Genomic DNA, 23,244 nt, shown 5'->3' with positions numbered 1-23,244 from the left:
AAGACATTTGCAAAGTACTAATTGTGTTATGTATAGAATATAAGTAGAATAGTTTTCATGTCTGCTTTTGCTTGAGATAAGAGAGAATGAGATGTCTAGAAACACACTTTTGGATGTCTAATTGATCTATAGGACTTCATTAAAGCAGGCATTTATCAATGCTGAGACGACTGCTTTGTTATAGATGTTTTTATTGTATCTCAGTGCCTGGTATAGGTCAACTGAACTTGAAATAGTTTTGTAGAACATAAAAGTTACAGCAATTACATAAAGTCTATATAAAATACACATCAATGCTTGGAATTGATTGGTGTGGATAATGCAATGCATTCAACTATCAAATGTTAAAATTTGAAAGCGCTGCAACATTACAGAAACTAATTGCAGAACTTAATTCTAAACCTACAAAATCAACAATGGTCACATAGTGTGAAATGTAGAGACTTTCTTTAAACTGCACTAATTTAATGCACAAGGCTGAATGTTTTAATACAAAAAACAAAAAATGCTGGAAAATCTCAGTAGGTCTGACAGCATCTGTGGGGAGAGAACAGAGCCAATTAAGAAGGCAAATGGAATTTTGTCCTTTATTGCTAGAGGGATGGAGTTTAAAAACAGCGAGGTCATGTTGCAGCTGTATAAAGTGCTGGTGAGGCCACACCTGGAGTACTGTGTACAGTTTTGGTCTCCTTATGTGAGAAAGGATGTACTGGAGGGGGTGCAGAGGAGATTCACTAGATTGCTTCCGGAGTTGAGAGGGTTGGCTTATGAGGAGAGACTGAGTAGACTGGGGCTATACTCATTGGAATTCAGAAGAATGAGGGAAGATCTTGTACAAACATATAAGATTATGAAGGGAATAGATAAGATTGAAGCAGGGAAGTTGTTTCCACTGGCAGGTGAAACTAGAACTAGGGGGCATAGCCTCAAAATAAGGAGAAACAGATTTAGGACTGAGTTGAGGAGGAACTTCTTCACACAAGGGGTTGTGAATCTGTGGAATTCCCTGCCCAGTGAAGCAGTTGAGTCTACCTCATTGAATGTTTTTAAGGCAAGGATACATTTTTGAACAGTAAAGGAATTGAGGGTTATGGTGAGCGGGTGGGTAAGTGGAGCTGAGTCCACAAAAAGATCAGCCATGATCTTATTGAATGGCGGAGCAGGCTCAAGGGGCTAGATGGCCTCCTCCTGCTCCTAGTGCTTATGTTCTTGTGTTCAATGTTTTGAGTCTCTTTGCCAGTTCTAATAAAGGGTCATCTAGACCCAAAGCATTGGCTCTATTCCCCCTCCACAGATGCTGTCAGCCTGATGAGATTTTCCAGTATTTTTGTTTCAGATTCCAGCATCCGCAGTATTTTGCTTTTATCTGAATGTTTTAATACTTGTTTTTCTTTGCACAATAGGGCTTTGGATTTGGAGAATGGAGATGATCATTTTAATTGTGAGGGAGTTGGGTAGATCTGTTCCTGTAATTGTTCAATCTTGATGTCTTACATCACTGCCTTGAGGCTATATGTTCTTTTCCCCTTGTCAAGTTTGAGTGATGCTGAGACCAAGTCATGTGATGAGTTAGTGTGCAAGAATTCAGCATTAAACCACACTGGCTTGACATTGACTGTGTGCAAGCCAGAGTAAAACCAAACTTTAAATATCCATTTCTTGACACTGTCTCCAAATTCACCAAAACTGGTCTAATTGGTCGCTTTGGCAGTAATTTCAGTCATCCCTCCTTTCCTGGTCTCCATTGTCTGCGTGGAAGCATTGAACACAAATAGAAACTCTTTTTTTTACCATGTGTTATTCAATAGCTGGTGCTTGTGTTGTAAGTTTGATTAGTAAAATAAGAAGAGTAAAGGAAAAGTTAAAACCTATATCAGTATTTGACAGTATCTCTTATTAAATCAACTCCAATAGTCATAGGTTCAAATGAAAATAAATATACAGCTCTTATAAATATCCACTCGTTATAAGAAAAAGTTATCAGAAAAAGAATAATTTACGAGCCCATACTTTAGTAAAAAAGGAGACTGGTTCTTTATTCCATTTAAATGAAAATATATTTAAATTGTGAAATGAACATGAGATTAAATATCTAATGTGTTTAAAAAAAAAAAGTCATGTACCTAATACACGTCTTACACAGTAAGACAAAGTAACAAAAGTAGATTTTTGTCAAAGGCAGGGATTTCCTGCTGTTTTTGGTCATGGGAATTCATGCGTAATCGCTGATCCACAAAATTGTTTGTGAGCAACAATGCAATGTGCTTTTAAAGGAACAAGTCAAAACAACAGTTGCATATTAATAGCAGATTAAAACATTTATGAAACAAGATTAAAGATTTAGCAGGAATCCTCCATAAATAATTCTATGTATGCAGCTCGTGTTGGGACACGCCGTCATTCATTTAATTTCAAATGGATATTTCTATTCCAAATCTCGCCATGAAGGAGATTCCTAACCAGATAATATTTACAGGCAGAAAACAGTCTTTCAGAGGACAGGAGATCAGAAAGGAGTTAAATGATTCTTAAGACAAGCTAACACAGTTTACACATATCTGAATACAGTAAGAGAATCAAAACATATATGTTGATATTTTATGATATTTTAAATGTATTGTTCACTTTAGCCAAGCAAAGATACTGAAAGACATGGTGGTAAATGTCAATAGGTTGAACCCAGAGATCTGTGAACTGGCGAGTCGGAAGTAGTCATATTGGGAGAATTCCTATGAGGGAATGTATGTTGCAACATTAATGCATAGGTGCATTCACTGCCCAGACATAAGGATAGCTATGCCCCTGGATGCAGGAACACATGTCTATTCAACTTGGCAGTGCATTGGTGAGAATGTCCACTTTGACCTTGCGTTAGCATCTGCCATTACCAGGCAACAGGGAAATAGTTACAGCCAAGAAGGGAAGCAACGTCCAGACTTGTTGGACGAAAAGGATATCACCATGTTATTAAATATCATATGGTTAGCTGAGGTACTTGACAGAGATTTGTATTGATGTATGACTGCTAAATGAAATCGATTTTAAGCTAATGAAAGGGGGAATTATTGATTAGAAAAAAACTATAATTGATCTGTATTTGACTCTGTATGTCAGATCTTTTGAAGAGGTTTTGTCGCTCTATTCCCAGAGCTATTTAACCCTTTGGAAGTCTCCAGTTGGCTGTACGTATATCTGTTTGTTATGTTTTATTTGTAAAATAAATTTTGTTACATCTTTGCTCAGAGATATTTGCCATGCGAGTTTTGAATTGTCTAAGTTAAGACATAATTGGCCACCTTCAAACTTCCCCACAACATGGTGTTCTGCAAGATAAAAATTGAAAATCACTCATTTTTAATGTATTCTAGAAATGCTACATCATTGGGATAACCAACTTATCATTAGGATACCGATTGCTTTCTTTGTATTTTAATTACTTAAAACATCTTTATCATAAAATGCAATTCCTAAGAAATTTAAGTTTTCAAACTACTCATTCCATCTTTTATGTTTGGTAAAATCCTCGATAGTTAAATCTTCTTTGCTATCTCTTAGGCAACAATGAAGAACTAGTTCGTTACTTAAATTCTTCAAGTCTAACACTACACAGGCTTGATTGACATAAGGGACCACTTGGTCTGATTTAGTCAGAATGACACCAAACCATTCATTTTCCAACAGCCAGTAGGAAAATGTTCTCCCTTTATACACCACCTCATTTGCTTGAACTACCCTCTAAGTCAGCCACTTCACCCTTGTGACACGCTAGTTTAATATTCCCCATAGCTCTAGTCTTTGAACAAGATAAGAAACAAAATTGTAACTCGGGTATAATGATACTACTCCTGGCCATACCCATATATTTATCCTGAATATCAGTCTTAGTTTTGATTGCAAATTGTGATATTTTTGCGTAGTTTAATTTGAAATGTAAAATCACAGCTATAATTAGTCAACAATGAATTAGTTTTGTACTTTTAACCTATTGACTGTATTTCAAAGCAGCTCATTTGCCTGTCCACTATTCAATCAACTTCATATCCATTTGAAGGGAATAAATAGGTCTCAGTAGTATGAAATTTAGTATCCTGTCACAACTGACAATTTGATCTATTGGGTTTCTTGTTTATATAATCTCTGAAAATAGACTGATGTCTGATATAAATCCGTCTTTGTTGTTTTGTGTTGATAACAGCTGTCCATCGCAGCTAGTGGCACAGTGGTTAGCACTGCTGCCTCACAGCACCGGGGAACTGTGTTTGATTCTGGCCTTGGGTGACTGTGTCGAATTTACATGTTCTCCCCGTATCTGCATGCGTTTCCTCCAAAGATGTGGATTAGTCATGCTGATATGCCCCTTAGTTTTCAAAGGTGTGTAGATTAGATGGATTAGCTGTGGTAAATGCATGGGGTTTTGGGGATAAAGTGAGATGGTAGGGGTGGCCTGGGTAGGATGCTATTTCACAGATTATGTGCAGACTTGATAGAACCCCTCCAGTGCAGAAGGTCTATGGTGAATAGTCAGTATGATGTGGAAATGCCGACGTTGGACTGGGGTAAACACAGTAAGAAGTCTCGCAACACCAGGTTAAAGTTCAACAGGTTTATTTGGTAGCACAAGCCACTAGCTTTTGGAGCGCTGCCCCTTCATCGGGTGAGTGGGATTTCAGTTCACAAACAGGGCATATAAAGGCACAAACTCAACTTACAAAATAATGGTTGGAATGCGAGTCTTTACAGGTAATCAAGTCTTAAAGGTACAGACAATACGAGTGGAGAGAGAGTTAAGCACAGGTTAAAGAGATGTGTATTGTCTCCAGCCAAGACAGTTAGTGAGATTTTGCAAGCCCAGGCAAGTTGTGGGGGTTACAGATAGTGTGACATGAACTCAACTGACCCAATTGTCCCCTACGGACAAGCCCTCCATATACACAGGATCTGCTCAGATGAGGAGGATCGCAACAGACACTTCCAGATGCTGAAAGATGCCCTCATAAGAACAGGATATGGCACTCCACTCATCGATCGACAGTTCCGACATGCCACAGCGAAAAACTGCACCGACCACCTCAGAAGACAAACACGGAACATGGCGGACAGAGTACCCTTCGTCGTCCAGTACTTCCCTGGAGTGGAGAAGCTACAACATCTTCTCCGGAGCCTTCAACATGTCATTGATGAAGACGAACATCTCATCAAGGCCATCCCCATACTCCCATTTCTTGCCTTCAAACAACCGCACAACTTCAAACAGACCATTGTCCGCAGCAAACTACCCAGCCTCCAGGAGAACAGTGACCACGACACCACACAACTCTGCCACAGCAACCTCTGCAAGATGTGCCAGATGCCATCATCTCATGTGAGAACACCATCCACCAGGTACACGGTATATACTCTTGCAACTCGGCCAACGTTGTCTACCTGATGTGCTACAGGAAAGGATGTCCCGAGGCATGGTACATTGGGGAGACCATGCAGACGCTATGACAATGGATGAATGAACACCACTCGACAATCACCAGGCAAGAGTTCTCTTTCTGTTGGGGAATACTTCAGCAGTCACGGGCATTCGGCCTCTGATCTTCGGGTAAGCGTTCTCCAAGACGGCCTTCACGACACACGACAACGCAGTCACTGAGCAGAGACTGATAGCCAAGTTCCGCACACATGAGGACGGCCTCAACTGGGATCTTGGGTTCATGTCACACTATCTGTAACCCCCACGACTTGCCTGGGCTTGCAAAATCTCACTAACTGTCCTGGCTGGAGACAATACACATCTCTTTAACCTGTGCTTAACCCTCTCTCCACTCACATTGTCTGTACCTTTAAGACTTGATTACCTGTAAAGGCTCGCATTCCAACCATTATTTTGTAAATTGAGTTTGTGTCTTTATATGCCCTGTTTGTGAACTGAAATCCCACTCACCTGATGAAGGGGCAGCGCTCCGAAAGCTAGTGGCTTGTGCTACCAAATAAATCTGTTGGACTTTAACCTGGTGTTGTGAGACTTCTTACAATAGTCAGTATCCCAAATCTATGCACAGCATCAGTCCACATTGAATGTGAAGAGATCTAATTTTCCACACAATTTCACATTTACATTCCATTGCCTTAATTGTGTTAATGCATCTGTAATGACAATTCTTGATGCTGTATCATTGATGGAATTAAGAATATAAAACAAGAGGATTTTTGAGCTTTCTGGATTCGTGTTTTGGTTTCCAGAGTTTGTTGAACAGCAAGAATTACATACACATTTGATTAATGATTGCCTTTATGAAACTGAAGTTTTAACACTAAAGGAAAGCTTATTATTAACATTTAAGAACCATTTGTGGAACTTATTTGATTTTAACTGGAGCAACCCTGATAATTCCCGGCTTGGGTCACTGTCTATGTGGAGTTTGCACATTCTCCCTGTGTCTGCGTGGGTTTCCTCCGGGTGCTCCGGTTTCCTCCCACAATCCAAAGATGTGCGGGTTAGGTGGATTGCCCATGCTAAATTGTCCCTTAGTATCAGGGGGACTAGCTAGGGTAAATGCATGGGGTTATGGGAATAGGGCCTGGGTGGGATTGTGGTGGTGCAGACTCGATGGGCCGAATGGCCTCCTTCTGCCCTGTAGGATTCGTCTTTGTCTTCGTCTTCATCTTTGTCTTTGAAAAGTGAAACTAACTCCTTGCAGACAATTTTTATACATTTACTTATTCTACGAAGTGATGATTTCTTAATAATTTCAGTGTTAACAATGAATTAGGGTAACTTATTTTTCCTGAATAAAGCCATTTTGTCATGTCTCTGACTAAAGTCAGAGCAGGAATCTTCCAGAAATACAGTGAATAATCAGACTAAGGCTACACTTAATCACCATAGTCAGAAAGGAAATCAGAGATTTGTTTGTAAGAGCTATGATTCACATTTTACACAGCTAACATCAGATCATTGCTGCCAGAGCTGTTAAGTTTAATTAGGCTAGAATTTTACCGTCTCGCCCACCACGGGAATCGCAGTGGGTGAGGGGCCGACCATGGAAGGGTCCGTTGACCTCGGGCAAGACTTTACAGTTTTGGGGCGAACAAGGCTATAAAATTTACATCTGTGTAGTTTTTTTCAAAAAAGTATTGTCAATTCAAATATGGGACCTAAAGCTCTGTATAATTAGGAATTGAGCATCAGATCATTTGCTGCTAGAAAAAACATTCCTGACATGATAACCTCTTCATGTTTTATTTTCATCAGTCAATAAGTGTTCTCATCACTTTTTATTGTAATTATGTTTATCAATTAAATCTCCAGTTTCTTTACAAGTAGTACCACACAGTGAAGCATCTTTGCATTTTCCAGGGTTTCATGTTAATTTGAATGGTAGCACTTACCACTTCTTAGCACCGGGAGTTTTCCAAAGGTACACAATAGTTAAAACCAGAACTGCCATCACCACAGGGACCAGGACCATCAAACCGTTTCTTTTACCTAAAAATATATTTAACAAAACAGGAGTATACAATCCAGCTAATCATTGTAAATGCTGGCTTTGTTAGGACGACCCACTTAGTCCATATCCCTGCCCTCTCCTCATCTCTTTATTGTTCTAGCATTCATCTACTTCTCTTTTAAAAGCCTTTCTGGATTTTACATTCACCCATGTTTCTGGTGAAGCATTCCACATGTTGAAAATGCATAGCATTAAAAGATCTTCTAACCCCTGCCTTTACTCTGTTCATGATAAATTTATTCCATTACTGATGAGTGGGAATATTTCTTCCTAAAGCCCATCATAGTTGAGAACTTTATTGTCAAATCCTCTTCTCGCATTTTTTATTCTAAAGAAAATAGCCCTAGATTTTCTTGTCTCTCTTCATTATTATAAGTTCTTATTCCTGGTATCATCATTGTTAATCTTGATTGAACCCTCTCTGCACCCTCAACATTGGTCCTAAAGTCAGGCAGTGGTGTTATAATGTTTAAGGTGCTATATAATGCAAGTTACTGTTGTTGCGCCTCCCAACTACAGAAGCAGGCAGATTTTGTAGCTGTATTAGCCATGGATATCAAGGCATATATGTATCACAACATCATAACCACACATTCTCAGCTCAATTCCTTTGAAGGAAAACCATAAGTAAAGTTGCTGTCATAGTGGAGATCATTTTTCCAATTTCTCACCATTGGAATTGATCTTGTTACACAGGCTGACAGTCACTATGTCACTGGTTGCATTACTGACTGGGTTTTCTGCTATGCATCTGTACACATGTTGCTCCTCTTCAGTAACACAGTCTATCACAAGCACTGTCACATTATACGTCTCATCGAGAACTCCAGACAAAGACACCTTTTCCCAGTGAATCAAATAATTTGTTCCTTTGGAGACAGAGCAGTTCAAAGTGATATTTGGTGAACTCACACGGTTACCAAGAATCGCTGTGACAGGCTGGGAAACTGGTTCTGCAATAAACAGATAATAATTAAAGCACACAACATAGTCATTACACTTTAATTAATGTTGTATGTTGCTCTGTGAGACATTGCTGAGATGATGATTAACGAAAACACAAATGCAAGGCTTTTTATTTTGTGTTTTAAGTGGACTCATGTTATAGCTTGAAATTCCACTTTAATAGACACCTTGACATTAACTCATTGTTTTTGTAATTTACAAATGCATCCAACTGATGCATTATGCAAGAGGCAATGGATTTGTTGAGAGCATGCCACCAAGGTTGATAAATGCACAGGGAGTTTTCTTGAGCTTCTCCCACTCCACAGCCATAACTTTGGCAGATATAAATTCCATTTACATATGCAGAACTCCATCGGAATTCCGATAGTAATGGCAATTGATTGGGAGTTTATCAGAGGAAATTCCCAGTGAGTAGATTGTTCCAATGAGAGAGAAAGGACGCAAATGATAAAACATAACATTGTAAATGATCAACTTGGGTAATGTTCAAACAGCAGTTTTGGGAAATATTTATAGAACAAAATGAAGTGAAATACTTTCATTTCCAATGTTTTCTACATTCTACTTCCTCTTAGACAAGATTGTTTCAACATGTTTACCTGGTAAAGGCTGAGGGTCATGTGTATTGTTTTTTTTACGATTATAGATTTTGACCCTTTGGCAGCTCATCACAGAATCACAAAACCCCTACAGTGCAGGAGGAGGCCATTCAGCCCATCAAGTCTGCACCAATAACAATCCCACCCAGGCCCCATAAACCCACATATTTAACCCCACTAATCCCTCTAACCTACACATCCTGGGATACTAAGGGGCAATTTAGCATAGCCAATCAACCTATCCCACACATCTTTGGAGTGTGAGAGGAAACCGGAGCACCTGGAGGAAACCCATGCAGACACGAGGAGAATGTGCAAACTCTGCACAGACAGTCGCCCAAGCTGGGAATTGAACACAGGTCCCTGGAGCTGTGAGGCAGCAGTGCTAGCCACTGTGCCGCCCTACTATCATCAACTGGCTGTAACTTTTAGCAAACTGTTTTCACATGCTATAGGCCTCATTCAGATTTGCTTGGTGGTTGTATCAGCATTTGCTAGCTTTGCATGAGTAAACTGAAATCTGGCCGGATTTGTCTGTGGCAGAACCTATTTAGATCAGTGGATCAGAGGGACATTATTGATGAACTAAGTCTTTTAAGTACATTGCAAATCATAAATTGATGCAAATGTCTATACTGAATTACTGCTATTAAGTGAAGACATTGATCTAGTTTTTTAATAGAGAAACTATTTGCAAACAAGCAAACCACTTTACATCATGAGTTCTTTCAAGCTTCAAAGCAACATTGTGTGATGTCTCAATATTACTACAATCTCAAAATTAACAGAATTTCCAGTACTGTACTAACCAAAAACCTGTATTCGGAAAAAACTTTCATCCCGATCTTTCAGCTCTGTCCCATAGTAGTCGATGTGTATTTCATAATTCCCAGTGTCATTAACATGTACATCATTCAGCATCACAAAATCGCCATAGATTCCAACTCTGTGTTGATACAGTGGGTGGACAATATGCAGTTTCTCCGGATTATTGGATTTCCATGTAAAAATCTTAAAGGGCACCGGAAATTTCAATCTAAAGGTTACATCATATTGATCAGTGTCTTGATGCTCTATTGGGAACAAGACCTGTTCTCCTGCGCGGGCATTAGTGATGGTGTCAGATCTGGCAAGTAATGCTTCTCCACACACTACAAATATATGAAATACTGGAAAACACAAACATAGATTGTGAACGTCATCTTTTTGTTGCTGGCCTGAGGATAATAAAATGCATCAATTCATAATGAGTGAGGGTGGAATGAAAGGTAAGCATCTGGGATCTTTTTCATAGTTGAGCTTTCTTCAAGACAAAATATCGAGAGATGAGAAAAAACCTCAATCCCCTGTGACAGATTTAGTAATCTGTCAATTTAACCAAGGGGTTCACTGGCTAGTGGAATCTGAAATTCTGTACTGGTCAGCCATATTAATTCAGCAATTTCAATTCTGACAATAAAGCTCTGGCAATTGTGAGTGGGGAAGATTTCTGACCCTCTGTCTTCCTATTCAGCACCTATATTCTTCAGGCTTAGCTAAGTGGATGTGTTCTTATGGATGGAGAGTTTACACACATTGCAAAGTCAATGTTACATCTACATTTGTCAGATCTTGCCCATTTATCCAACCCATCCATATCCTTCTGTAGCCTTATGTCCTCTTCACAACTTGCTTTCCTACCTATCTTTGTGTCTCCATGAGACGTCTCATCAGCAAATTTAGCAACCATACCATGGGTCCCTTCATCCAAATCATTAATGTAAATTGTAAAGAGTTGAGGTCCCACCGCTGATTTCTGTTGCACACCACTCATCATATTATGTGAACCAGAAAATGACCCATTTATACCTCTGTTTCCTGTTAGCTAGCTATTCTTCTATCCATGCCAATATGCTACCCCTACATCATGAGCATTTATTTTCTGCAGCAACATTTGATGAGATACCTTATGAAATGCCCTTTGAAAATCTACGTACTGTAGTTACAGAGGGACATAGATAGGATGCAAGACTGGGCGGACAAGTGGCAGATGGACTTCAACCCAGATAAATGCGTCGTGGTCCATTTTGGTAGGTCAAATGGGATGAAGGAGTACAATATAAAGGGAAAGACTCTTAGTACTGTAGAGGATCAGAAGGACCTTGGGATCCGGGTCCATAGGACTCTAAAATCGGCCCCGCAGGTGGAGGAGGTGGTTAAGAAGGCGTATGGTGTGCTGGCCTTTATCAATCGAGGGATTGAGTTTAGGAGTCCGGGGATAATGATGCAGCTATATAAGACCCTCGTCAGACCCCACTTGGAATACTGTGCTCAGTTCTGGTCGCCTCACTATAGGAAGGATGTGGAAAAGATTGAAAGGGTGCAGAGGAGATTTACAAGGATGTTGCCTGGATTGAGTGGCATGCCTTATGAGGATAGACTGAGGGAGCTTGGTCTTTTCTCCTTGGAGAGACGAAGGATGAGAGGAGACCTAATAGAGGTGTATAAGATGTTGAGAGGCATAGATCAGGTGGACTCTCAGAGGCTTTTTCCCAGGGTGGAAATGTCTGCTACGAGAGGACACAGGTTTAAGGTGCTGGGGGATAGGTACAGAGGAGATGTTAGGGGTAAGTTTTTCACACAGGGTGGTGGGTGAGTGGAATCGGCTGCCGTCAGTGGTGGTGGAGGCGAACTCAATAGGGTCTTTTAAGAGACTCCTGGATGAGTACATGGAGCTTAATAGGATGGAGGGTTATAGGTAGGTCTAGAAGGTAGGGATGTGTTCGGCACAACTTGTGGGCCGAAGGGCCTGTTTGTGCTGTAGTTTTTCTATGTTCTATACCCAAAGGTTCTTTGTTCACAGCACCTGTTACTTCTTTAAAGAATTCTAATAAACTAGTTAAACAAGATTTCCCTGTGTGTGTTTAAGCTTCTGCTTTCTCTGCAATAGGAGGGCAAGCAGCTGAGATGGCTGACACGAGCAGACCATTTTGCAGTTCCTTCTTCGTCCCTCTCGTTCCAACCAGCTTGCAGGTTTTTGAACCTTGTTTGTCTGAGATCACCATGATCACCTGAGATGCCCCTGCTGCAGAGAGACATGTTGAAGGAAATTAACCCCATACTACTGTCTTCAGAAGGACAGCCAAATCAGCTGGCCATACCATTAAACTACATGTGCATGGGAACCATCTGGAACACAAAATTCATCCTGAAGCCAGCCAAGTCACCAAACTCCATGAGACATTTTATTTATCTGGACTCTTAATTTGATTAATCTATTCTTCCCCATTTTGTAATCTGTTTGTTTGCTTGTGTAAACTTCATGTGTATGCATAAAATTCGGAACGTATTTTACTATTTTAGTGAGACTGAGTTAACCATAATAAAGCTAACATCTGTCTTTGTGAAGCTCAAGAAAACTTGGCAGATTGTGCCTTTCATGATCACAGCACATTCACTGCTCATTGAATTGTAAAGCACATCCTTTTCAGAAAAATCCTATTAAAAGTTAAAATGGGAGTGGGAAAAGTGTGGAGCATTCAACCCCTTCTCCCTGAACTGAACACTTATATACACAAAGAAAAGGTGGCCATCAGTGACATATATTACCTGAGGCAAGTTTGAAGATGTGAACATGTAATGAATCTGAAAATGTCATTGTATATATTGGACCAAATGTCCCTTTCCTTTTTTCTTCCAGAAGGTTGGCTGATCCTAAAAGAGAGGAAAAAGTATTCTGACAAGGCAACATTCTCAGCAGGTTACTCGAGCAGGGATCAGCTACCTTAGCATGAATAAAGTGAGATTTGCATTTTTGTAGCACATTTATGCCTCCCAATTTATTCTCTCTTCTTGTAGTATCCTCAGTGTTTGAGGGTTGTTAATCATGGTCCTAACCAACCCACCTTATAACTGGCTGGAGTCATACTTAGCACAAAGGAAGATGGTTTTGGTTGTTGGATATCAGTCATCCCAGCTCCAGGACAATACCTCAGGATTCCTGCTGGGTAATATCCTATGCCCAACCATCTTCAATTGCTTCATCAATGACCTTCCTTCCATCATGAGGTCAGAAAAAGGAGTTGTTTGTTGATGGCACCAGTTGAGGCTCCTCAGATACTGATGCAGTCCATGTCCAAATGCAAAAAGCCCTGGGGAATATTCAGACTTGGGCTGACAAGTGGCAAGTTAACATTCACATCACACAAGTGCCAGGCAATGACCATTTCCATCAAGAGATAATCTAATCATTGACCTTTGATATTCAATGTCACTTCCATCATTTAATCCCCCATAATCAACATCCTGGGGTAGTTGCCATTGACCAGGAACTGGATTAGCCAGTTCAATACTATGGCTACAAGAACAGGTCACCCCCCAACCACCGCCCCGCCCCCCTCCCCTCCAGTACCACCTGGACTGCAGCAGTTCAAAAAGGCAGCTCACCACCATCTTCCCAAAGGCAATTAAAGATGGGCAATAAATGCTAGCCTAGCCCATCCCTCGAATAAATAAAAATAATTGAAGGACTTGTGAAATTTAGTCATTGTTGTAATGTAGAAATGCAGCCAATTTTCACACAGCAAGATTTCACGATGTGATCGTGATGAAATAATGTTTTTCCCTTTGTAATGATGGAAAAATATTGGGGATTATATTTGGAAATGGAATTTGAATGGAAAAGTAGTGCACTCGGAATTGCAGACGCAGATGAAATTGTGACCAAGGTGTGTTAACTGATCCACAAAACCCTAGCCAATTGCTATGAAACTCATCATTGATTTTCATCATTCCAGTCACCATGTCCTTCTTTGTGAATATAGAACAATGGTCATTTTGGTATGTTTTGAAATTCGTTCTTTATTATTCAAATAAAGTGATGCTTTAATTCTATTCAGAATCCTGAAGTCTGCATAATGACATGGAAGCACTCCTAGAATTTGATCCTACTGTTCAATGCAAATAATTCTTTTTAGTTATGGAGAAAATGCCAACAAATATCTTTACCAGTGTGGAGGTTTTTTCTTATTCATTGATGAGACATGGGTGTTGCTGAGTGGGCCAGCATTTGTTGCCCATCCCTAATTGTTCTTGAGTCAACCACATTATGGATCTGGAGTGACAGGTTTGCCAGACCAGGTAAGGATGTTTCCTTCCCTGAAGTACATTAATTAATCAGGTGGTGTTTTGCAACAATCAAAAATGGTGTCATAGTCATTGGACTTAAATTCCAGGTTTGATTGAGTTGAAATTACAATCTGCCACGGTGGGATTTGAACCTGTGTCCACAGAGTTTTACCCTGGATTGCTGGTTCAGTAACAATACTGCTATGCCACTGTGTCACATAAGTCCAAAGAAAATTAATTCCAGTATTATGCTACTGCATAACAGCAATCCCAGAAAGCTCAGTTCTGGTTGAAGAAGCAACAGGAAGCTTGTTTCGATTTATTAATGTCTTCTTGTACTGCTAAAAATAATTGAGGAACTTGTACCTTGACTATCACAACTTCCATCTAAGTTCCTAAACTTTGGGAAATGAAGGGGTGAATTTTTCTATACTGCCCACTGTGGGAATTGTCGTGGGCAGGATGGAAAAATTGACGGACCATTTATAGGTCTGTAGACCTTGGATAGGAATTTCCGGTCTCAGGATGGGTGCGACTGGAAAATCCTGCCCAAAGTCCACACCTATGAGGTTAGAGCCTGTGAACGTAATGTCATGAAAACAGAAACTATACCTATGTGGGTTTCTCAGCAGCTTGGTTTTGGAGCCTCTTCGATATGGTGAGTTTGCATTTCAGGTATTTGACTAACCAAAAAATAAATCTACATTAATACTGTTAAGATCACCAAAGAGCTTGATAGCTCTTTAAAATAGATGAAGTTCCTAGCAATTGACATAAACAACTTTAGGATAAGATTTCATAACTAACACTTTTACTGTAACAAAGAAACTGAAATCAACACACATCAAACGTTACTTAATAGGCAATTAATACACCAAACTAAAGAAAAGGTACTTCTGCATTAACTCATTAACACAATCGAGATACATCTTACTGTGCACTGCACTGCACTCCTGGCGGATGTGTGGAAATATAGATTAAGTCCCAAGTTACATCCACATTTCCAGCAGACTCAGTCTCCCAGCCATGAAAGGTCAAATCATCCAATATCCTTCAAAAATTATTTACCTCAGTCTGAGTATTCTAGAACTGACCTCCACAGCAAGAACCTCTTCAGCGACTCCTCATTCTTTGGTGGCACCTTTTATGTCTACTTTTCAAACAAAAATAACTCTTACCAACATCCTGCTTGGTCGCTAACATGAAAACAGCATTTTCTTTGCTTTTCACAGCAGAAGCTGCTTTTGCCTCTCTCTGCATGTCTCCAAAAGAGCAACTGTCCCCTTTTTCTCTGTCAAGGAATGAAGGCTTTTGTTTGATACTCTAAATGTCTTTGCCATAGGGAAAGAAACCCAAACAATCAGATCACATGGATCTGTCTTCTTGCAGAGGTTTAGTGTGAGCACCAACCTTCTATCCAGAATATTCTGTTTCACCTTCAGTTAAAGGAAACATTTTAAAACATGATCATGTTGTGAAGTCTAACATTTGTAACAAATGTGCTTCAAATGATGGTGGTTAATAGTCAGGCGGATAGGGTTAAAGAGAATCCTAAGGCGTTCTATAGGTATGTCAAGAACAGAAGGTTGGTTAGGGCAAGTTTAGGGCCAGTTATAGATGGCAGAGGGAAGTTATGTGTGGAACCGGAGGAGATTGGTGAAGCATTGAACCAATATTTCTCTTCGGTGTTCACGCAAGGGGACATGAATATAGCTGAGGAGGACACTGGGTTGCAGGGGAGTAGAATAGACAGTATTACAGTTGATAAGGAGGATGTGCAGGATATTCTGGAGGGTCTGAAAATAGATAAATCCCCTGGTCCGGATGGGATTTATCCAAGGATTCTCTGGGAGGCAAGAGAAGTGATTGCAGAGCCTCTGGCTCTGATCTTCAGGTCGTCGTTGGCCTCTGGTATAGTACCAGAAGATTGGAGGTTAGCGAATGTTGTCCCATTGTTTAAGAAGGGGAACAGAGACTTCCCCGGGAATTATAGACCGGTGAGTCTCACTTCTGTTGTCGGCAAGATGTTGGAAAAAATTATAAGGGATAGGATTTATAGTTATTTGGAGAGTAATGAATTGATAGGTGATAGTCAGCATGGTTTTGTGGCAGGTAGGTCGTGTCTTACTAACCTTATTGAGTTTTTTGAGAAAGTGACCAAGGAGGTGGATGGGGGCAAGGCAGTGGACGTGGTATATATGGATTTTAGTAAGGCGTTTGATAAGGTTCACCATGGTAGGCTTCTGCAGAAAATGCAGATGTATGGGATTGGGGGTGATCTAGGAAATTGGATCAGGAATTGGCTAGCGGATAGGAAACAGAGGGTGGTGGTTGATAGTAAATATTCATCATGGAGTGCGGTTACAAGTGGTGTACCTCAGGGATCTGTTTTGGGGCCACTGCTGTTTGTAATATTTATTAATGATCTGGATGAGGGTATAGTTGGGTGGATTAGCAAATTTGCTGATGACACCAAAGTCGGTGGTGTGGTAGACAGTGAGGAAGGGTGTCGTAGTTTGCAGGAAGACTTAGACAGGTTGCAAAGTTGGGCCGAGAGGTGGCGGATGGAGTTTAATGCGGAGAAGTGTGAGGTAATTCACTTTGGTAGGAATAACAGATGTGTTGAGTATAGGGCTAACGGGAGGACTTTGAATAGTGTGGAGGAGCAGAGGGATCTAGGTGTATGTGTGCATAGATCCCTGAAAGTTGGGAATCAAGTAGATAAGGTTGTTAAGAAGGCATATGGTGTCTTGGCGTTTATTGGTAGGGGGATTGAATTTAGGAGTCGTAGCGTTATGTTGCAACTGTACACAACTCTGGTGCGGCCGCACTTGGAGTACTGTGTGCAGTTCTGGTCCCCACATTACAGGAAGGATGTGGAGGCTTTGGAGAGGGTGCAGAGGAGGTTTACCAGGATGTTGCCTGGTATGGAGGGGAGATCCTATGAGGAGAGGCTGAGGGATTTGGGATTGTTTTCGCTGGAAAGGCGGCGGCTAAGAGGGGATCTTATTGAAACATATAAGATGATTAGAGGTTTAGATAGGGTGGATAGTGATAGCCTTTTTCCTCTGATGGAGAAATCCAGCACGAGGGGGCATGGCTTTAAATTGAGGGGGGGTAGTTATAGAACCGATGTCAGGGGTAGGTTCTTTACCCAGAGGGTGGTGAGGGATTGGAATGCCCTGCCAGCATCAGTAGTAAATGCGCCTAGTTTGGGGGCGTTTAAGAGATCCGTAGATAGGTTCATGGACGAAAAGAAATTGGTTTAGGTTGGAGGGTCACAGTTTTTTTTTAACTGGTCGGTGCAACATCGTGGGCCGAAGGGCCTGTTCTGCGCTTCTATGTTCTATGTTCTATGTTCTAAAGGGAGCTCTTCAGCTGCATTTTACCTAACTATATATTCCAGTACACTCTATTATTGCTACCTTTGTGCCAGTCTCTAAGCAGACATTTATTTCTTCTAAATTTCTGTTCTTGCCAACCCTGGATACCTGTGAGCAGCATTATGGCAGATAGTTGATAGTTCTGGTCTCCCTCCAAAATTGTACAGAGTTTTGGTCTCTGGACCTAAGTAAAGATATACTTACCATAGAAGGAGTGCAACAAAGGTTCACTGTATTGGGTCCTGTGATGATGGAGTTGTCCTATGAGAAGAGATTGAGCAGACAATGTTTATTTTGGAGTTTAAAAGAATTATATGTGTTCTCACTTGAAATGTGAAAAATTCTTATTTTCTACCCTGTCACGTCCTTTCAGTGACTGTTTCCCCTCACTGGAGAGTGCAGAAATAAAGGGCGGCAATCTCAGAATAAGGGATTGTCATTTAGGACTAGCAGGAGAAATTTCTCATATTGGGGTTTGTGAATCTTTGGAACTCTTTACCCTAGAGGACTGTAGATACTCAGCCATTGGTATATTCAAGATTGACAATGAGAAATGCTTGGGATATGGAGTTAAATCAGGGAAGATGAGATAGAAAAGCAGCATATATCTTATTGAATGGCAGTGTAGCCTCGAGGAACTGAATGGCCTGGTCTATTCTTATTTCCCATGCTCTTATTTCTTTAAAATATTTATTTGTCAGCCTATTCATAAGGTTGGAATGTTCAAACCACTGAGTCATTTAGAATTTTCAAAGACATCAATGGAACCAATTAGACACCAAAGTTGCTCAGACTAAAATAGGGAATGAATCAATCTATATGTAACGGCGAAATATAAATTTAATAACTAAATGATATATCTATCTAAGCAAATCACTATTTATTTGAAGTCAATTAGTTTGCTCAATTAAGTCTGAATCAAGGGCCAGAATTCTCCTTCCGTTCACGCTGGCAGGATTCTCTGGCGTACCCCCTCCTCTAGGTTTGGCAGCAACGCAGGGTCGCTTCAAAGGGAATTCCGATTGACAACGGTGGGACCAGAAGATCCCGCCGCAGCGAACAGTGTGCTGCTTTCCACTGCCAAGAAACACACTGAGGGGATGCCAGGGAATCTCACCCAAGTTTGTGAGTTGAAACATAAGGTGCAGTAGAGATTTAATAGCTGAGGAAAAGGGTTTTCAAAAAATGTTCCATTCATCATAGAACTATTGAATTGGGTGGTACAGTGGTTAGCACTGCTGTCCCACAGCTCCAGGACCTGGGTTCGATTCCTAGCTTGGGTCACTGTCTATGTGGAGTCTGCACCATCTCCAGTGTTTGCACGGGTTTCCTCCAGGTGCTCTGGTTTCCTCCCACAGTCCAAAGATGTATGGGTTAGGTGGATTGGCCGTGCTAAATTGCCCCTTAGTGTCCTGGGATGAGTAGGTTAGAAGAATTACAGGGTAAATGGGGTTAAGAGGATAGGGCCTAGGTGGGATTGTTGTCGGTACAGGCTTGATGGGCCAAATGGCTTCCTTCTGCACTATAAGGATTCTATGGTTATAGCCCAGGAGGCCATATGGCCCATCGTGACTACAGTAAGAGTTTTAACAACATCAGGTTAAAGTCCAACAGGTTTATTTGGTAGCAAATGCCATTAGCTTTCGGAGTGCTGCTCCTTCGTCAGATGGAGTGAATATCTGCTCACAAATAAGGCATACAGAGACACAAACTCAAGTTTACCCCAGTCCAACGCTGGCATCTCCCCATCATGACCTACCAGCTCTCTGCAAGTGCTAAATCAGTTTGACCCACTTCCCCCTCTGTGGCTGGTAGCTTGGCATTATTTTCTTTTCTGATAAAGATCCAATTTCCTTCTGAAAGCCACGACTGAATCTGCATTACCCATACTCTCAGGTAGTGCACTCTAGATCCTAACCACTCATTACATAAAAAAAGTCTCTGCTCATATGGCTATTGGTTCTTTTGCCAATTACTTTAAATCATTGTCCTCAGGCTTTCAACCCTTTTGCCAGTGGGAACTTTTCTCTCCATCTGCTTTGTCCTGTAATAACGGGCGCGACTTTCTGCACCCCCCCACTCCTATGTCATGTATTGCAGTGATAGCAGAGGCGGCGCACAATTGGCTGGTGGCAAGATCTTCCGGCCCTGCCACTGTTCACAGGGTTTCCTGTTATTCACACCCTCCTCTGCCGGGATCTGCGGAGGGGGAGCCAGCTGAACCAGCTGAACCAGCTGGAAAATCCCACCAAACATATCTATAAACTTTCCTACCACCAAGGTTAAACTGATTGGCCTGTGATTATCCGTACATGCTTCTTTTGAACAAATGTGTAACATATTTAATTCTCCAGTCCTCTGGAAAATTTGGTCACATTGCTTCATGTTTCTGTTCCCAGATCATTTATGTAAATCAGCAATACTAATAGTCCCAGAATTGAGGTATTTCACACAGTGCTGTCTGTTCCTTCCCACTTTAACATAGCTCCTGTAATGAGTACTTATAACTTCCCAGTCTTCACCAGTTTCTTATCAATTCCACAGGTTTACTTTCTATTCAATTCTATTGAAGTTAATTAATAGTGTTGATGTGAAACTTTGTCAGAAGTCCTTTTGGAGGTTGAGGTATGTCATGGGCCTGATTCTCTGACCTCGCCCGCAGCTGGGATTCTCCAGTCCTGCTGCAGTGAATGGAGATTTGACTGAGCGCCAAATTCTCTGTTTTCACTGGCAGCCCCGGTGCGGTGTGAACAGCTGGAGAATTCTGGCCTATATATTTTGCCTCATCACAATCCAATTAGATTGTTATGCTTAAAGAATTTAAGGAAGTTACATAGTCAGGATCTTCCAATTCTGAAACTGTGCTGTCTGCTGTTAATTCAGTCATTCTTATATAGATGGCCTTCAAGTTTATTTTTTGATCAATTTAAACATTTTATGTAGAGTGAAAGAGAGACTTGGACACATAACTAACTGTGCCTGTTTTTGTCACCATATTTGAATACAAACACAGCATTAATTAGTTTCAAGTCTTCCGGTATTTCATCAATGCCCAGTGACTCCCTCCTCATGATTCAGTATCGGAATAGTCTCTCCACACCACACTATCTTTCCCTAGAGATATTTTTAGTGTAATTTTGCCATACATGGACTCCCATCTTATTTAGAGTCAAATTATTGATTTTACTCGGGAGATCTTTGGAGAGGAAATGTTGCTCATACAAAAGCAAAATATTACAGATGCTGGAAACTGAAATCAGTTCCAATTAAAAAGCCGTTTCAACCTGAAACACTGAGCCCTATTTTACCATTTTGATTCTAAGTGCTGGGCAGACTTCAAATTGGGAGTGTTTCAGATCCGACTTTTAGACCCGTTCTCAGGTGCTCCCATACGCACTCTGCCTGAAAAAATATCAGCAATTCCGAATCACGCTGCACAAGCCTGTGGGCGGGACTTAACGCGCCCGAAATCCTGCAGCTCCGATCGGCGCCTCCAACTGCGCATGTGCAGACAAAAAAAATGATAGAATGCGGCTCCCCTGCCACATCCCTCCTGGGCCAGATAATGCCTCCCCCTGGCCCCCACAGACATTGCCCCACCCCCACATCATTACTGACCTCCTTATCCTCCCAGTCCCTCCCGCTATCCGGACAAATCACGGGCCCCTCCCCACCTTCCCCCACTGATCTCAGGCAGAGTAGCAATGGACTCCCCTCCCCCCTCACTGATCTCAAGCAGAGTGGCAGCGGACCCCCCTTCCCCCTCACTGATCTCAAGCAGTGGTAGAAGACCCCCTCACCCCCTCCCACTGATCTCAAGCAGAGTGGCAGCGGACCCCCTCAACCCCCCCCACTGATCTCAAGCAGAGAGCCGTCAGGCGCTCGACACTTACCTCCTCACTAACTGGAGCGCCTGAATCAGACTTCTGTAGAGCACGTCTATTTCACGTCGATTTTGGATGGGTGAACGCAGTGGTAAAGGGGGAAGTGCCGGTAAGATTGGGCATGCAGCGCATTGTCAATTTAAATGCATACAAATACATTTTAATGGCCGTCACGCCTGTCTCAGGCACAGTCCCGATTGCGGCCATTTTCGGGCCTTGGTAAAGGGGGAACCGGCGCGGAGGTGGGCGCAGATCTCACTATTCGCCTCACGCCCGACTTTACCAAGTTTTCGCACCTGAAAATGGGCGCAACGCGATGGTAAAATCGAGTCCATTAACTTGCGTCGAAATTTTCCAACCATTCTCACCGGCAGGATGTTCCCATCCTGTTGATGGCGAAACCGCGCCGCAGGTTTCCTGTTGGTGGGGGTAACATAGCCCATTGACAGCGGCAGGATCAGAAGGTCGTGTCACTCTCCAATGATGAGTCACCTCTGCCACTGCGACACAAGTCGTGGGAGCACAGAAATGCTGCCTGTTTCTCTCCACAGATGCTGCCATTCCTTTAGGTTAACCAATTAAACTAAATTAAATAAACTGAGGGACAAAGCAAGAAGGGTAGCCCCTTAAATGGGGACCAGCCAAAACAAAAATAAAGCCGAAATGAAGCTTAAAACATAAAACCAAAAGGTGATTGAAATAGTTGATAACACACTCCAGTCCTTGGGCTGTTGAATATTTCCAGGATTTTCTGCATTTATTGCTTTTATTTTCCTCATGTATTAACCACCACCAAGTCAAAAGTAGAAAAAATGTTCATTTTTGTCCCTTCACCTGAAAATTTCTCTGCTGATCGACGCCAATTAATGCCTACACCATATTGTCATCAAAGCAGGTTTTTCTGCACCCAACCCCTCTCCCCTCACTCTCCAACACTCATTCATCCCCCTTTCATTTCTCTATCAATCCATCTCTATCTTCCTTTCGCTCATCCACCTTCCCAGGTTCCGTATTTATCCATTCTCCCTCTTACCCCTGATTCTCCCTTCCATTTACCTGAAGCAAGGAGTAACTGGAAGGAGTCACTTTCCATAAACAGGAATTACTTTGTGACTCAATATTCAGTTTCAGACACACTCTTCCACTTTTTGAGTGACAGATTGTCTGATTTGATTTATTGTTGTCACATGTATTAATATACAGTGAAAAGTATTGTATCTTGCGTGATACACAGACAAAGCATATCGTTCACAGAGCACGCAGGCAGAAGGAAAGGAACGGGTGCAGAATGCAGTGTTACATTTATAGCTAGGGTGTAGAGAAAGATCAACTTAATATAAGGGGAGAGCATTCAAAAGTCTGATGGCAGCAAGAGTCTGGGTCTGCTCTGTATTCACCATATTGTAGTTTACTCCCAATGTAAGAAAGCACCAATTTGTTTCTGATTCTAAACAGCAACTCACAAAAAAGTTCAGAGATTCTAAACCTCTAATTTCATGACAATAAGAATAAAAGCATCTAACCTATGTGTTTTTGCACACATTAAGATAAATTCACAGTTAAAAGTCAGCATTTACCATTGCAAATGTACCGCATTAATTACAAATAAGATAGGCTAAGCATCACATTTTAATCACTGACCCTAATGCTTCGCTTCCCTGTGCAAGATTCAACTATTTCTTACAAATGGGTTTTAGAAAAGGGACTTACATTTATATAATGTTCACCAACTTGTAGTTCTTCAGTCAGAGCACTACTTCTAAAGTATAGTCACTGTTGTAGGTGGAAAAGTGAACACTTAAGT

The 23,244-nt window shown here is 41.3% G+C and overlaps 1 protein-coding gene across 3 annotated transcripts; it reads right to left on the bottom strand.

Annotated features, from left to right (window-relative positions):
* Positions 1-1,976: 1,976 nt before the first annotated feature.
* On the bottom strand, positions 1,977-23,244 carry LOC144491357 (SLAM family member 5-like). 3 transcript variants are annotated; one of them, XM_078209056.1, is made up of 8 exons: positions 23,151-23,224; positions 17,761-17,817; positions 15,242-15,323; positions 12,656-12,760; positions 9,877-10,236; positions 8,171-8,452; positions 7,381-7,477; positions 1,977-3,323 (listed from the first exon to the last, which is right to left on the bottom strand). In XM_078209056.1, coding segments are annotated over exons 4-8 (789 nt in total). In that variant the 5' UTR covers positions 12,705-12,760; positions 15,242-15,323; positions 17,761-17,817; positions 23,151-23,224; the 3' UTR covers positions 1,977-3,322. The 3 variants fall into 3 exon arrangements, with proteins under 3 accessions (XP_078065182.1, XP_078065181.1, XP_078065180.1); XM_078209055.1 differs by lacking the exon at positions 15,242-15,323 and having other exon boundaries at positions 23,151-23,244; XM_078209054.1 differs by lacking the exons at positions 15,242-15,323; positions 17,761-17,817; positions 23,151-23,224 and having other exon boundaries at positions 12,656-12,892.

This window comes from Mustelus asterias, chromosome 3 (genome assembly GCF_964213995.1).
Source record: "Mustelus asterias chromosome 3, sMusAst1.hap1.1, whole genome shotgun sequence".
In the NCBI taxonomy this organism is placed as follows: domain Eukaryota; kingdom Metazoa; phylum Chordata; class Chondrichthyes; order Carcharhiniformes; family Triakidae; genus Mustelus; species Mustelus asterias.
The sequence above is the reverse complement of the archived record's forward strand: the minus strand, read 5'-3'. Positions and strand labels throughout refer to the sequence as shown.